General features: G+C 40.2%; 1 protein-coding gene across 1 annotated transcript in view; it reads left to right on the forward strand.

The window, feature by feature from the left end:
- The first annotated feature begins 4,066 nt into the window (after window positions 1–4,066).
- Window positions 4,067–16,691, forward strand: part of tfdp1a (transcription factor Dp-1, a) — a 19,782-nt gene continuing 7,157 nt past the window's right edge. The window contains exons 1-10 of the mRNA XM_037686533.1: window positions 4,067–4,145; window positions 6,344–6,429; window positions 7,004–7,070; window positions 7,266–7,387; window positions 8,316–8,437; window positions 8,610–8,775; window positions 10,807–10,953; window positions 12,486–12,554; window positions 12,669–12,820; window positions 16,270–16,436. Coding sequence (XP_037542461.1) covers window positions 6,418–6,429; window positions 7,004–7,070; window positions 7,266–7,387; window positions 8,316–8,437; window positions 8,610–8,775; window positions 10,807–10,953; window positions 12,486–12,554; window positions 12,669–12,820; window positions 16,270–16,436 — 1,024 coding nt within the window. The 5' untranslated portion in view covers window positions 4,067–4,145; window positions 6,344–6,417. The remainder of the gene's footprint in view (window positions 4,146–6,343; window positions 6,430–7,003; window positions 7,071–7,265; window positions 7,388–8,315; window positions 8,438–8,609; window positions 8,776–10,806; window positions 10,954–12,485; window positions 12,555–12,668; window positions 12,821–16,269; window positions 16,437–16,691) is intronic.

Below are 16,691 nucleotides of genomic sequence, written 5' to 3' on the forward strand. Positions count from 1 at the left end.
TATATATATATATATATATATATATATATATATATGTATGAGGGGTCTGGTGAGGAAGTAACAAGTGGTGGGTGATGCAAATAAAATGAATGTGCTGACATAACCTCATTTTTTTCACACTTCTTACCAATGTCAGCAAGAGAAGATCTTCTTTCCTTAAAAGTGACCACTGATTAAATAAATTAGACAAAATTCTAAACATTCCAGTGCTTTTTTAAACTTTATTTGTGACTAAACTTATTTTACATATTTCACAATTTTTCACTGCAATACACCTAAGACTTTGACAAAATACTTTTCTAACTAAACTAAACTAAACTAAACTAAACTAAACTATATATGGTATAATTGGAGGTGAAACTTCTTTTCTGATCAGTGGTTCCGTTGCTTGTCCAATAGTCTAACCAGCCAACCGATATGAAACTTAATGATTATTTATTAGAATTGGTTGCACTGGAGCTTTTTATGTGTAGCCAGAGAAGGAAAACAAGGAATTAATTGAGCTTGTGAAAGAACCATTGTGCTGTACAGATTTGGTTTTAGTCCTGATGTACTGAGCCACAGTTAAATTAAGCAATACACAACATTTAACGATGGCCCTTCTACATATATTTTTTTAATTAGTTGTAATGTGGATTTTCTGAGCATGTTGTGGAGTGTTTTCTTAACCTATAAGTAAGTATAAGTGCTTTATGTTGTCATTGTATAGTTCCATACAATTACAACATTGGTTCTCTACATATAGCCCATCACACCTGGGATGCACCCATGTGGAGCAGTGGGCAGCTATTGAGCACCTGGAGCAATTGGGGACTAGATGTCTTGCTCAGAGACACCACAACATGTGGGAATGGCTGGGAGTCGAGCCGCGACTCTGGTCCCAGGTCGGCTGCCCTACCACTACCCCATCTCTGTCCCCGACATGATGAGGGCTCTGTCAGAATTTAACTTTGCATTTCAGCAAATGTCATAAAGGATAATTGTTGGAGAAAATCTCTCTCACTAACATTGTTTATCCAAAAGAACCACACTTGATGGCAGGAGAAGACTTTAAATTGGTCCAACAATTTTCAGTCAGGTCATCTGGACAGTTTATTTTTTTGCTGAAATGTTTCACCTTCCATCCAGAAGGCTTCATCAGTCAAGGAAACACACAACACTAAACTGATTCTTCTCCCAAACAGCTCACTCCAAAGTAAAACAAGGACTTACTTTGGAGTAAGCTGTTTGGGGGAAGAATCAGCTTTGTGTTGTGTTTCCTTGACTGATGAAGCCTTCTGGATGGAAGGTGAAACTTTTCAGCAAAAGAAGAAACTGTCCAGATGATCTGACTGAAAATTGTTAGATTGTATACCTGGATTATTGAGCATGGACTTTTTTTTTTTTTACTTTAAATTGGTATTATACTTGCAAGGTCAGATTTTCAGGAGACATTACATAAATATACATCTGTCACATACGTTACGCATGAGAACCAGTCACAGAAAAAAAGCCCCAAGCTGCGTTAACCACTCACTTTTATAACCTTATCAGTTCAGCTGAGTTCACAGAGTTCAAAAGGTGTCGTTGGAGCCAGCTGCAGCCTTCTCACCCAGTGCTCTCCATTAACCCAAACATATGGTTCATGGGCAGAGATGATACAGTATAGGTCTTGGGAGACTGTTATAATTATGTCTTGGGCTTCTTATTCTCAGCCATAGTAATAAAAACATGGATAACCAAAAATTATCTGACAATAATGTAAAAACTTGTGGAATTACGTTCATTATTTTTAACATGACAATGATAAAGACACTGCTAGTGCAGTAAATGCAAACCTGGGTAGAAGTCAAAATATGCTACAGAACACTAATATTCATGAACTGGTCTCTCAAACACCCAAGGAAGACTTGTGGAGTCACTTTCATGAAGCCTGGAGAACATTTCTCTAAAACTACTAAAGGAAATTTGACAATGAGAATTTATACAAAGATAATCATAACAAGTTTGAACTTTCATTATGGTTGGAACATGTTCTGTTTTCCAATCTATGTTTGCAGGTGGTCCAAGAAATCAATGTTGCTATTTTACCATGTCTTGGCAAAACATGTATACAGTGCAAAACTTTTACTTTTTTTGTTGTTGTTGCAACTTTTACTTTTTACTTTGGTTCTAATGAGCCAAACGTTCCTGTAATCTTTTGATCAATAATTGTCCTGGTTTCTGAAAGCCTTTCTAAAATTTTCATTGGACTTTAGATGCTTTTTATGACAACACATGCAGCATGTGAACAGAGGAAGGACAAAACATAACAAAAAATGTCAGATCTAAAAAAAAAAAAAATTAACAAAAAATCAGAGCAAATGAACTTTTTATTTGAAAGTCAATTCAGCAGACCCAAACAGGACCTGTGAGTTAGATCATCTACTGTATGTAAAATTTTCAGCTATTAGCTCTTTAGAAATCACCTTATTGGTACCAAAAGACCAATTTATGTGTGAAACTGTATTTAATCCTGTTTCCACTGCAGGAACCAGTTAAAACAGAATACAACGAGAAAAAAAGAATCACCCTGGAAAATATAAGGAGGTAGCCCTTTAGGAATTACCTGGACCATTCAGGGTGCTGGGGAGCACTAAACATTTTGTCTTTTGGGGGGGTGAGCGGTTGTGTAACCACGGGATTCTCACCGATAATTCATTAGAAATGTGTCCTGATGCATGCTCAAGACTGAAGAAGTCTTTTGGATAAAAGACAAAATGTTTCCACAAAGAAGAATCCATCCAGAGGACCTGACTTCACCTTGTTACATTAGAAATGCTCACATGAAAGGACCAAGGTTGTAGCTGCTGCCTGACCAGGTGCAGCACTTCAGATGCAGAGAAGAAGCAACATCCTACATGTCAGCAAGTCATGTCAGCAAGTCATGTCAGCAAGTCATGCCAGCAAGTCATGTCAGCAAGTCATGTCAGCAAGTCATGCCAGCAAGTCATGCCAGCAAGTCATGTCAGCAAGTCATGTCAGCAAGTCATGTCAGCAAGTCATGTCAGCAAGTCATGCCAGCAAGTCATGTCAGCAAGTCATGTCAGCAAGTCATGTCAGCAAGTCATGCCAGCAAGTCATGCCAGCAAGTCATGTCAGCAAGTCATGTCAGCAAGTCATGTCAGCGTGCCTAAAAGAAGAAAGAGTTTGATAGGACTTTTTTTGCCTCCAATTCCTACGTGTCCAGTTTCACTACTTTTTTTGTCTGTCTGAACAGAGCTCACTTGTAAATGAGTCTTTGAGGCTCAATGTGATTTATCTGTGTAAATAAAGGTTAAATGAATCAATGGAAAAAAATCTATCCTGTAGCAACACAATAAACCAGGGCTGAAAGAAATGTTGGTGGCTCAGAGTAAATAATTAGTAAAAAGGTTCAATGGTGGAACTGTGTCTATAGGGATTTAATAATCAATGTAAATTGATTATTTGTTATGTTGGCTGTAGAAACAACATTGATTTGTCCTTTGAGTTTTGGGGCCTTTTATATCTGAATGTTTCAAAGGTCAGAGCAAAAAAAAAGTTTCTCTGAAAAATGGTCTGTCACTTGACAAGGAGCGAAAAACAGCCTAAGGCAACAGAAAAACTAAAATATGTTAAAATAAATAAACAAATAAATAAATAAACTAAAAAACACTCACTAATCATAACCATTTTAAGAGATTACATGGAGTTCTGGTTCCTTACATATAAATGAGGGATAACTTGAAGGAGTATTTTCTGAACTCTCTTTTAGCAGAAAGTGAAGTCCCGTTTCTTTTGGTTGCAGCCAAAAGTCTTTTGGATTAAAGACGAAACGTTTCAGTAAATTTGCTTTATTTTTATGTTTTGAATCAGTTCAGAGGACCTTACTTAACTTTAGTTTCTTAAAGGGTTTGTTTTCCACTGCAGCGCTTACACTCCTGAACAGTAGGTGGCGGTATACGTGTCGCTGTAGTACATGCGTAGATTGTGGGCGTGACCTATTTGACTGTTTTGCTTTCGTCTCCCCGGTGCTGTCCAATCAGAACTCGCTAAAGAGAGACACCGCCAAGATCAGATTGTGCGAGGCGCTGTTGTGAATCGAGGCTAGCAGAGACTGAGCTGGGAAGGCTAGTTGACGTCTCGCTAACTTGTGAAGTCCGCTGGTAAGGCGCATTCACTGACTTATTGGTGGCTGCCTCGCATATCATAGCTCGTACATATATCTTTTAACAGTTTTTACGCTTTGAATTGCATGGAAACACGTCGCTGTCTGATGCAAAGCTAACAATCGTAAACTTTCTCGATGACAGCTGGAGGCTAGCTTGATAGCTAGCCACTGGGCTAACAAAGCGCCCGAGGTCGCAGTTTCTCTGTCGTATCTGGTTAGCTCGTAGCTTTGATCACCATTCGCTAACTAGCAAAGTTAGCAACTGGTTATATTAACAAGTCCCTTAGTTAGTGTTTTTGTATGTTCATTACTGTTTCGCGTAGCAGGTCATCATAATTAATTTCACAACAGGGCTCGTTCACGATCCGAGGGCTAAGGTTTGAGAACATTAACGTGCTCATCTTTAGCCTTTTGGTTTTAACGCAATAAACAAAAGTTTGCGTTGATTTGTATCTTTTGCTAATTTACTGCAAGTTCTTTAATACTAGTTTAATCATTTTAAACGTGTTGTAGTTGAATATATATTACGGTTAAACTAAATATGTCCTGAATTTTAGCACAATCTGCACAAAAAGCTCAGTCAATAATATCGATTAGTCACACTTGTTTTTCTGAGAGGTGATGATCCTGAAAAGCAAAGTAAAACACTTTTAAAATGTAAAACTACACTAAAATTATGGGATGTTTGTACGTATGTATTTACCTCTACAGTTTGTATTCAACCTGCTGAATTATATTTGTATTTTGGAGTAGCACTGTGTTTTGAACTTATGCCCTTATTAATCCTCGGCATGTGTACATATTTTAAATTACAGACTAATTATTAACTTTTTATTAGAAGCAATGGAGATATCACATTTGTGGTATTGTCTTTTATTAAAGGTTGCACTTGGATATTATATTGAATAAGTTGTCATGTTACATTTACTGTAGTTTATTATTAGATACTGTTGAGTTCTTAGGTATGCATGGGCCATTCAGTATTTATTCTCTTTTTTAATATTTTTTATATTATGTATAATCTTTTTTGCATTCTAAATTATTATCTGATGACAAAATAATTCTTATGGCATAAGTAATGCATCTATGTCCATATTTTGTGGGGTAAAGTTTGAGTTTATAAACCATCAGAGCTCAGTTGCCAGACTCGACTAACAGGCAAAACCTGGCATCACTTTCTACACGGTGACAAAATGAAAACGACACATTTGCGGGGGAGAAACTTTTTGAGTCAAATACTTCAGCCCTGTAAAAGAAAATAACATGGATTTAAGTATAAAATAGTTTCAAAGTACTTCTACTTTGGCTAGTTTCCTGTTTAGATGGGATTTAGACCTCCTCTTCCTCCGCTCTCTAATGCCAACAACAACAGCCGTCGAGGAGACAAGAGAGTGCACTCGTAAGTGCACAGATTCCCTATAATAACCCCCCTCACCGTGCGAAACGCGCACTTCTTTTTCCCAATATTAGTCCATGCATAGAAAAGGCTATAATCTGCAGCTTGTAACCGGGGATCTCGTACTTTTTTTACCAGTCGTCTCAAAACGTGCACAAGCTAACAACTAGCAAGCTAAGGACGGAGCAGCGAGCTGAATCTGACGCTCGCCGTTAGCCGCAGCGCTAGCCAGCCCAGTCAACAAAAGACTGTCCATTTTCTGTCAGCATGTGATGTGGAGACAGCCATTGTACTGCCTGTAACTATATCGTGCCGTCCCGGATCAGATGCGGCTAGTTTTGAGACATTTAGATAAAGTTAGCCTGTTTTTTTAGTGTGTGCGCTGTAGCAGAAGTTGGACGATGCCTCTCCTCCGGACGTGCTCGGCACCTGAAGTAGGCCTTGTGCACTCTTAGCCGAGGAAAAGTTGGGAGCATCAACTGATGCTTTGATGTGCTTTTGTGTTTTCACAGAGCATTCGCACTCAACGACTCGTCGGGTTGAAATTTGCACAGTTCCCCTTGTTCTCAACCTGCTTTTGCTTGTTTTGCATGGAAAGTGGAGCTAACGTTGGAGATGTAGTTAGCTTTCTACAGTGTGCTCTTAGCTACCATTGGAATTGGGCCTTACTTCAGAAATAAGTCCAAAAATATATAAAAAATAAATGTATACTATGGGTGTTTGTGGGGGAATGCTATATCTGTGTTAAATTTGAAACTTAATAGCGTTTGCTCATAGTTTTGCCTTCTTTTTTGCAGGGGTCTGAATATTATTGACTGGAAGAATAAAATATTTTTATCCTAAACTAAACTCCTTCAGGTCCTTTGGGATCATGGCTAAAGATGTAAGTATCCATACACAGGGGAAATATTTATTAAGCACCACACTTTTCTACCATCATACCATGAGCCTCTGATAGGTTTTCAATTATTATTTTTTAAATACTTTATTCATTCTGTTTAGAAGAAAGATTTCAGGCATTCTGGTGTTGCCTTTATGTAACCTTACAAACCTTAAAATGCTTGATTTGAGTAATATGTGGACCATGAGATTCAGAGACTACAAATGTACATTAAAAAGTGTTAAATCAAATATTGTCAAGATGGTTTGGTACTGCATACAGTCAGACATGGACACTAAAATCTTTTCTCTTAAAAATGTGTTTACTTGAGGCAACATCTACCTTTATAGATATTAAAACAAAATACTGGAGCAGTGCTTTTTATAACACCTGTCTAAAGCATCAGGCTGTTTTTGATAAAACTTGTGTAATGTATTCACTAGTTAATGCCATTTTTTTTTTCCTTTCGCTTAACAAGTTTAAGACCCCTGCTTTTGCTCTGTATCTTTTCTGTTGAGAATTGACGTGAGTGAATTTGTAAAGGCTTATCTGCATTTTAATGTGGTTTCTGTTACAGGCTGGTCTGATTGAAACAAATGGAGAGCTGAAGGTTTTCATCGATCAGAATCTGAGCCCCAGCAAAGGTACACTTTACCTTTTTTTTAAATCTTGCCGGTCATACACATAAAGCTCAATTTACTCCTAAGTTATAAGATGTAATTGAACTGATTGGCAATCCCACAAACAAAATTCATCTTCAGGGTACACTTTTTTTTTAAGTGAACAACTGGGCACTGATGTTTCAGTCCTTTTACAGTTCTGCTTATGTCTTCTGTTAGGTGTCCTCTCTTTGGTTACTGTCCAGCCTACAGCTGCCCCTGTGGCCAAACAACTACTACCCAAAACCCTTGGGCCGTCCAACGTGAATGTTACTACACACATGCAACATGTGTCACACATGGTATGTAGTTCTATGAAGGCAGTTTTGCCGCCTTTTTATATGGGAGTTGTGGAATGTCTCTATAGCTAAAACAGAAGCTAACATTTCTTGTGTTTGAGACTTATTTATGTTTTAGTAGTTGTTTTTTTTCTACATTTTTTGCTGTTGTGTAAGCCCCTCCATTATCATTGTGAGGTGACCGGGCAGAGGGTAGGTGGAAGCAGTTGATCCTAAGCTTATCAACTTTCCAGTCAGCAGGATTACACCCATCATCTCATTATGTACAAGCAATGTATATCCAAAAGAAATCAGCTTACATATCACCTTAGTGAAGGAATAGATCACCTATTTTCTGCATACCTCATTTTATTATTAGGAAGTCAATATTTAGGCACAGTCTTTGTTCAGGCCTCATTTCTATCCAGTAAATCCAACTATTTAAAAATGATAAAATCTAAAGGAAGATTGCGTCCAAATTTAATTTAAAAGTTCTCAGCTGGGTTTGTCTGCTTTGGATATAATATGTCAGTATTCAACAAATGTTAATGCAAATACAAAACATGAACTGAAATGTGTTTATTACAGCTACAATTAAGCTGAATTTATGACTGCCACAGGTAAACCTTAGCAACCACAAAAATGTTTACAAGTCGGCGAATTTTACAGATATTTAGTGTTAGTAATATAACATGCCAAACATAACTTGGCATTTGTTACTAAGATAGGCTTTACTGTGCATTCTATATTGATTTGATACCAAATAATACACCAAATTTTATATGTGGCTCCAGGAATCTTTTCTATAGACGGCAGAGCTCAGATGTACATAGGACTGTGGAGTCTGGTTTTTAGTGTTAGGTGTTTTTAATCTCTGTACATTTATACTGTTTATTCTGAACATCAGTAGTATCATCAGCATCATAATATCAAGTTTTCTGCTCTTTTGTAGGTGATTGGAACACCCCAAAGGCCAACAGTATCAAATACGATTTTGTTAAACAGTCCGCACACACCGAGCTCTCAGTTCCTCACTCAGAGTCAACCAGCTGATGCCTCTCCTTGGTCGTCAGGGTAAGTTCTCATAATGTTAGCTTCATAAGCTGGGAACATTTTTGCAAAACTGTTCAGATTAAATAAAATGTTTATCAAGTCTTTAATGTAGCTTTTTTTCTTTCTTCAGTGAAAATTTTTGCCCACGTTGTATTTGAAAATCTATTGACCTATGCACTTTTTCTGTTTACAGAAAGCGGGGTAAGAAAGGGGAGAAGAATGGAAAAGGTTTGAGGCATTTCTCCATGAAAGTGTGTGAGAAGGTGCAGAAGAAAGGAGTGACCACTTACAATGAAGTGGCAGATGAGCTGGTTGCAGAATTCAGCTCTGCAGACAACCACATGTCACCTAATGACTCCGTGAGTGTTGTAGCTGGGTCTGGTTTTGTGTGTGTGTGTGTGTGTGTGTGCACCAAACTTTAGACAAAAACAGTAAAACGAGCTTCCAGATTTCATAGTTGGAGAGGTTTTATTGTCATTTCAGCTACGTACAAGTACATGTTGAACCGAAACAGCGTTCCTCCAGGATCACTGTTGTAGATGAACATATGCATGAGATATATTCATAAATTAAACGGATTCTTTCATTTTTCTGGACTGTATATAATGTGCATTGAATTTAGAAATGTAACGTGAGACGTTAATTATCTTTGACTCACCAAACGACAGTGGGTCATTTATTAACAGAATCAAAGTTTAACACATCACACATTTACATTAATTGGCAAAATATGGAAAATAACAACATGGCTAATTTTAGCAAGCTGTACAATTTTGATTGACCACACGGCGGTGGATGAGAACTTTACACAGACATTTCTAAAATATCTGGAATGATTTCTACCTGATAGAAGAATTTTAAAGATGGAAAGATGAAGTTTAAAGGGAGAAAAAGATGGGTGAGGGGGTTTGTTTGTGTCAGCATTCAGGACGGCACTCTCCGGGCTTTTCTCAGCTTCTTCCCCAGTACACTTAGGTGTTATAAATCAACTTTTTACCTGGAGATGTCTCCACTGGTACGAAAGTCCATTCAACGCACCCTTTCAGCGTCTCCGTAGGAACAGCTGTGAATCGTCCGAAGTAGTGACGGTATTCCGTCCGACACAGGTTCACCTCACGAGTGGACTTCACATGAGTGGAGTCCGTCAGAGTTCCACCCAGAGGTGGAAGATGTTATAATCCCATAAGACTCGGAAGAGCTCTGTGGTCATGTCAGGATCTTCCTGTTTCCCAGCACGAGTTGCAACGACTGAAGCCAGAGCCTGAAGCGACTGGGCTTCTGCAAACTCGACTCTCGACCCGACTGGAAACTCCACACGTCTCTCGACACTGCTCGACCTAGGAAGTACCGACATTTTAAAGAGCTCTATTTCCGGTTCATTTGGTAGTTTCTGATTGGTCAATATCGACCAGACAGGGGTGTGTTTTGTGACGTAAGAGGTCACTAGGAGTCAGAAAACAGCAAGGATGTTATGGAACAGATTGAAAATGTTTTTCAGACAGACGAGAGAAATGTTTGGACGAGTTGGCGGAAAACAGGTGCCAACAGGTGCCAGCTTCTCTATTTACGTCTGAGAGGATGTAAAAACAAGACAGTTCGTTCCAACACTTGTCTGCGTTTGAGTCCAACCTTGGACCAACTTACCCTGCTCATTCAAAGACAGAAAATCAGAAAATGCATAATTACTCTGTAACAGACCTTAACATGAATTCTAACTTTGCATGAGGATTAAAAATCATTATTACTGTTTCACAGTTAATAAAAATTGATTAGTTCACTACAACATCTAAAATGGTTTGAACTAAAACACTTTGATTATCAACATTTGTAAAATAGTAATGATAATAAAAAAGAGAGTGTTCTTTCACTTGAATTTTCAAGAAAGAAAGTCTCAGGATGGGTGAACCTGTATTTCTGTATTCAAATCAATGAAATGACAGTTTCTGTCCCATATGGTCCTTAAGGTCAAATCCTGACCTTAGGCTTAGTTCACTACACTGTGCAACACAGAACATAAAGTGTAAAACAATACAACACACAGTGCAGATACACAACAGTACATAAAATACAAACAGACATAATGAATGCAAAAAGACATCTAACTTAATTTAAACATTCTAATCTAAATACGTAATTAAGAGACAAGACTAGAGACACATGTTGATTAGTACATGTGTAGGTGGTACATGAGGTAGAAACGTTCTGATGAGAGGTTAGTTTTTTAAAGTTTTCCTATTTTTATAGCAGCAGAGAAAACTAAGGTGCAAAAACTTGAGCAAAAACGTGCAAGTAAATAAGTCACAAATTAAGTATTTCAATTTAGCATATCTTTGCCTAATTAAGATGTTTTTTATTTTTTGACTGTTTTGACCCACTTGTTCTTGCCATAGCACGTGTATGACCAGAAGAACATTCGGCGGCGTGTTTATGATGCACTGAACGTGCTCATGGCCATGAACATCATCTCAAAAGAGAAAAAAGAAATCAAGTGGATTGGCTTGCCCACCAACTCTGCGCAGGAGTGCCAAAACTTAGAGGTAGACACTGAACGCCATTTTCACAGTAATTTATCATAAAGACGAGGTTAAGTCAGGCCCTCGGGATGGATTTTTCTTTATTGAAATTTTTCGTCTTTTATCCAAAAGACTTCTTCAGTCTGAGACCCTGCAGCAAACTCAGTCTTATAAATGGCACCTTATCATAGTGGATCAACCAGAAAACCGCTTCAAGGTAGAAGCTGTTCCTCAGCCTAGTGGTTCTACACTTAATGCTCCTCAACCTCCTTCCTGAGGGGAGCGGGGCAAAAAGTGTGTGTGCTGGGTGAGTGGGGTCCTTCATGATGCAGGTGGCCCTCTTCCTGCATCTGGAGGTGTAAATGTCTGTGATGGGGGGGAGACTGACTCCAACAGACTTCTGTGCAGCCTTCACCACTCTCTGCAAAGCTTTTCTTTCTGCATCTGTGCAGCCTCCATGCCACACGTTGATGCTGGAGCACAGGATGCTCTCCACTGCACACCTGTAGGAGGTGAGGACTGAGCTTCCCAGACCAGCTCGTCTCAGCCGCCTGAGGAAGTAGAGTCTCTGATGAGCTTTCTTGATCAGGCTGGTGGTGTTGTTGCTCCAGCTGAGGTTGTCATTCAAGTGTACACCCAAGTACTTGTAGCTGGAGACCACTTCCACTGCAGATCCTCCTATGTTCTGGGGGTGGGGGTGTATGTGTGTGTTCCATCTGAAGTCCACCACCATCTCCTTCATCTTCTTCACACCGATGTGAAGGTTGTTCTTCCTGCACCAGCGCTCCCTCCAGGTGTTCCACCTCCAGTCTGTAGCTGGACTCATCATTGTCTGTGATGCATCCCACCACCACTGTATCATCTGCAAACTTTACAATTTGACAGCCTGGATGGGTAGGTGCACAGTTCGTGCCCTAACATTAGGTTGTTAGCACCTTGATGGCTGTTTGCTATTCACAGGGGCTGAGTGATACTTGCAATAACAGCATTTTAAGAGGAGGACAGTTGGACACGAAGACCCCCACCTCTGTTTAATAATAAACAGGTTCTCTTCACAAAGATGGCTTCCTTTACTCCTCTCTCAAACCAGCGTTCCTCTCGGCCAGAGTGATCTCCAGGCCAGCAGTCACTCTTTCAGGGATGAAGATGTTCACGTTCTTGCTGGAGTGGAACGCTGGTTTGAGAGAGGAGTGAAGGAAGCCATCTTTGTGAAGAGAACCTGTCTATTATTAAACAGGGGTGGGGGTCTTCATTAAGGTAAATCGTTACCATTAGCCAATGCTTACTGCTACTTCCGGTGTCTGACAGGAAGTTGTACCCATAATCATTTGTACAGTAGAGCCCCCAGGAATAAGATGGATAAGACCGAGTTTGATGCAGCTCCTCAGACAGAAGAAGTCTTTTGGATAAAAGATGAAACGTTTCAACAAAGTGTCCAGAGGACCTGACTTAACCTTGTTAGATGTTTCTATCTGGATTATTGAGCATGCATCGGGATGTTTAAGAGTTGCGTTCCACCCACTTTTTATTTAAATTTTCTTTCATTTCTTTTTCAGGCGGAAAGACAAAAGAGGCTGGAGAGGATCAAGCAGAAACAGTCACAGCTTCAGGAGCTCATACTGCAGGTGGACTGAATTTATTGTTTGTACATTTGGCCCCTCCTATATCAACTACAACCCTAAGGAATTAATTATCTGTAAAGTCGCTTTACATGTTAAGTTTTAAATGTTTTCTTGCAGCAAATAGCCTTTAAGAACCTCGTTCAGAGGAACAGACAGACAGAGCAGCAAGCAAACAGACCTCCACCTCCCAACTCCATCATCCACCTCCCCTTCATAATAGTCAACACCAGCAAAAAGACTGTGATCGACTGCAGCATCTCCAATGACAAGTATGTGATCACTGGCTCTGTTTTGTTGACCTCCAATTAAAGTGAAAGCATTAGATTTAATTGAAATTAGTAATAATTTGTATTTTATTTTACTTGATAAAGCGCAAAAATAATCTGTTAATTTCAGAATTTGAGTTTTATTTTACACAACAGCTCATTTAGTTTTGAAACGTGTTTTGTATTTTTAAACATGCTATTGGCAATGAGGCAGCAAGACGCGAGTCAGTCCATGCCAAACTTGGCTGATGTGGAGCATCGTTATATTAAAAAGATCATCGAGAAGTTCAGCAGCTAACGTTCAATGCTGCTTTCTGTAAAAGCAATAACTTGGACACACCACAATGTTCTGATAGGGAAATACTAAACATGACATTACAAATAGTCTTCCCATAATCATACAGTAAAAACTACCTTGAATAGTCAAGTTGACAAAGATTTAAATTTATGATACAGGCTGTTTAAGACATTAAAGTATTGACATAATCTTTTCTCCCTGTTTTACCTTCAAGGTGGGGTACTTAATTAAAAAAAGACAAGCCTAAGCTTACTACATTGGACTATTAAGAAATATTTGTACTGTATCAGTTAATGTGACCTTAAAAAATGAAATATGAAATATTTTGCCCTTTTGGTTTGAGCTCAAAGTTGACTTGAGTACATTCAGAAACTACCGTAATCCTCTGGAAACTACTTGTATCCTCTCAAGAGAGTAAACTTGAGTTTATATGTTGAGAGGATGAGGAAAGAAAGGAGTGCAGCAGTTAATTAGACTGAAGAAAGTAGCGCTGCCACTGGCACATTGTGCAATAATTGTGCATGTGTGCTCGGGCTTCTATGATGCGGTTTTACGAATCATACAGCATAAAGTAAACTAAATAAGAATGCACAATAAAAAATTGTGTTAATCTACTTGTGGAGGAGGAGGCAGGTCCGACTGGCCGGTTGAAAGAGGTAAAAAAAAATGTCCACTTAAGCTCAGGTGCATCAGCTAATCACTGGACGTGCACATCTCCACACCTGCTGTCATCTAAGAAGGAAGTAGCAGCATCTACAAAAGCCGAAGTGAGAAGTTTGTTCAATTAAAATAGACTTGTCCTATATTTTTCCCAAATAATTTTGCTCTTACTTCAATACTTTGAAGACTTCCTCAATCCCACCGGCACATCTTCCACTGAGGAAGCAGAGCCTGGGGACTCTGGGTCGGGCCCTCCAATCTCTGGTGCAGAGGTCACCAAGGTGGTTAAAAGCTCCTCGGTGGCAGGGCCCCAGGGGTGGATGAGATTCGCCCGGATTTCCTTAAGGCTCTGGATGTTGTAGGGTTGTGTTGGCTTACGCGACTCTGCAATATTGAGGGGACATCAGGGGAAGTTCCCCTGGATTGGCAGCCTGGGGTGGTGGTCCCCCTATTCAAAAAGGGGGACCGTAAAGTGTTCCAATTACAGGGGTATCACACTCTTAAGCCTCCCAGGTAAGGTCTATTCGGGGGTTCTGGAGAGGAGGGTCCGTCGGATAGTCGAACCTTGGATTCAGAAGGAGCAGTACGGTTTTCCTGGTCGTGGAACACTGGACCAGCTCTACACTCTCAGCAGGGTCCTAGAGGGTCCGTGGGAGTTTGCCCAACTGGTCTACATGTACTTTGTGGACTTGGAGAAGGCGTTCGACTGCGTCCCTCGGGGAACCCTGTGGGGGGTACTCTGGGAGTATGGGGTACCGGGCTCTTTGATACGGGCTGTTAGGTCCCTGTATGACCGGTGTCAGAGCCTGGTCCGCATTGCCGGCAGTAAGTCGGGCTTGTTCCCAGTGAGAGTTGGACTCTGCCAAGATTGCCCTTTGTTACGATTCTGTTCATAACTTTTATGGACAGAATTTCTAGGCACAGCCAAGGTGTTGAGGGGATCCGTTTTGGTGGCCTTAGGATTGCTTCTTTGCTTTTTGATGATGATGTGGTCTTCTTGGCTTCATCAGATAGTGATCTACAGCTTTCGTTGGAGCGGTTCGCAGCCAAGTGCGATGCGGCCGGGATGAGGATCAGTTCCTCCAAATTTGAGGCCATGGTCTTGAGCCGGAAAAGGGTAGAGTGCCCTCTCTGGGTCAGGGAGGAGATCCTGCCCAAAGTGGAGGAATTCAAGTATCTTGGGGTCTTGTTCACAACTGAGGGAAAAATGGAGCGTGAGATTGATAGGCGGATAGGTGCAGCGTCTGCAGTGAAGCAGGCGCTGTACAAGTCTGTCGTGGTGAAGAGACAGCTGAGTCAAAAGGCGAAGCTCTCAATTGACCAATCAATCTACGTTCCCACCTTCATCTATGGTCATGAGCTTTGGGTTGTGACCGAAAGAACGAAATCTAGGATACAAGCGGCCAAAATGAGTTTTCTCCGCAGGGTGTCTGGGCTCTCCCTTAGAGACAGGGTGAGAAGCTCGATCATCCGGGAGAGACTCAGTGTAGAGTCGCTGCTTCTCCACGTCGAGAGGAGCCAGTTGAGGTGGCTCGGGCATCGGTTTAGGATGCCTCCTGGACGCCTCCCTGGTGAGGTGTTCCGGACACGTACCACCGGGAGGAGACCCAGAGGAAGACCCAGGACATGCTGGAGGGACTATGTTTGGCTGGCCTGGGAACACCTCGGGATTCCCCCAGAGGAGCTGGACCAAGTGGCTGGGGAGAGGGAAGTCTGGGCCTTCCTACTTAGGCTGCTACCCCCGCGACCCGACCCCGGATAAGCGGAAGAAAATGGATGGATGGAATTTTGCTCTTAAAATATTTTTGTTCATCTGTATAACAGCCTGTCTTTAGAGTTTTTTATTTTTTAGGCTATTCGTTTTGTACGTTAATATCTATTTGGTGAAACAAGACATCTTATATCGTCCTTTCTTTGAAATACATTTTAAAAATATGTCAAACTGATTTGCTTACAAAAACAGTAAAAGCTTAATTAAAAAAAGTCTGGTTTGAGTTCGGGCTTGTAATTACAGTTAATCCGTCTGTTTCGGGTCGGGCTTGGAACAAATTATACGGGCTGGGCTGAACTTTTTAGGCCCGAATGCAACTCTAATCCACCCACATGGCATACATGCTAAATGTTCATCAGGCGGGTTTTATCAAGCTTTGGGGTCAGGATGAAAATGACAGAAATTAAAGAAGTAGTGTCTGAAATAATGACTGATACGCATTTTCTTGTTTATATAGACAGTTTCTTAGACTTGTTCTAAAGTCTTCTTGTTTTAGCCACTTGACATTTTTATACTTGTTTTTTCTTAAAAAGTTGTTTAAAGAAGACATGCTAATTACGTTAGTCGAAATACTGGATAGATAATATTTAAGATGTATTTAGGAGCCTGTTTTTTTTGCTGTGTACCTATGACTTTCCACAGTCTATAAATGTCCTTAGACTAACATAAGAAACAGCATTTTCATTCATGTTTTGCTATGTCTCCTGTTCTCTTTGTTTACAGGTTCGAGTATTTGTTCAATTTTGACAGCATGTTTGAGATTCATGATGACATTGAGGTGCTGAAACGAATGGGCATGGCCTGTGGCTTGGAGGTGGGAAAGTGTTCTGCAGAGGATCTGAAAGTTGCACGCAGCCTGGTGCCCAAAGCTTTGGAGCCTTATGTTATAGGTAGGTGTCCCGTGTTCGTTTCTGCTTGTTAAGACGTCAGTCATGACCAGAAGCATATGCGTTTACGTTTTGTTTGTTCATCTCATCTATACACGAAGAAAATATTGACTGGATGTCTTGAGGTTTTGTCAAAATTTGCCACAAACGTTAATTTAAAATTGGGCATCGGCAATTTGGAGGTTTAAAAGAACATTGTCAGGAATGCAAAATGTATCCCATTTATAGGAAAGGGGGGTTGCGGTGGGAGGGAGGGAA

The sequence above is a fragment of the Nematolebias whitei genome, chromosome 13 (assembly GCF_014905685.2).
Source record: "Nematolebias whitei isolate Nwh7 chromosome 13, NemWhi1, whole genome shotgun sequence".
NCBI classification, from domain to species: Eukaryota; Metazoa; Chordata; class Actinopteri; order Cyprinodontiformes; family Rivulidae; genus Nematolebias; species Nematolebias whitei.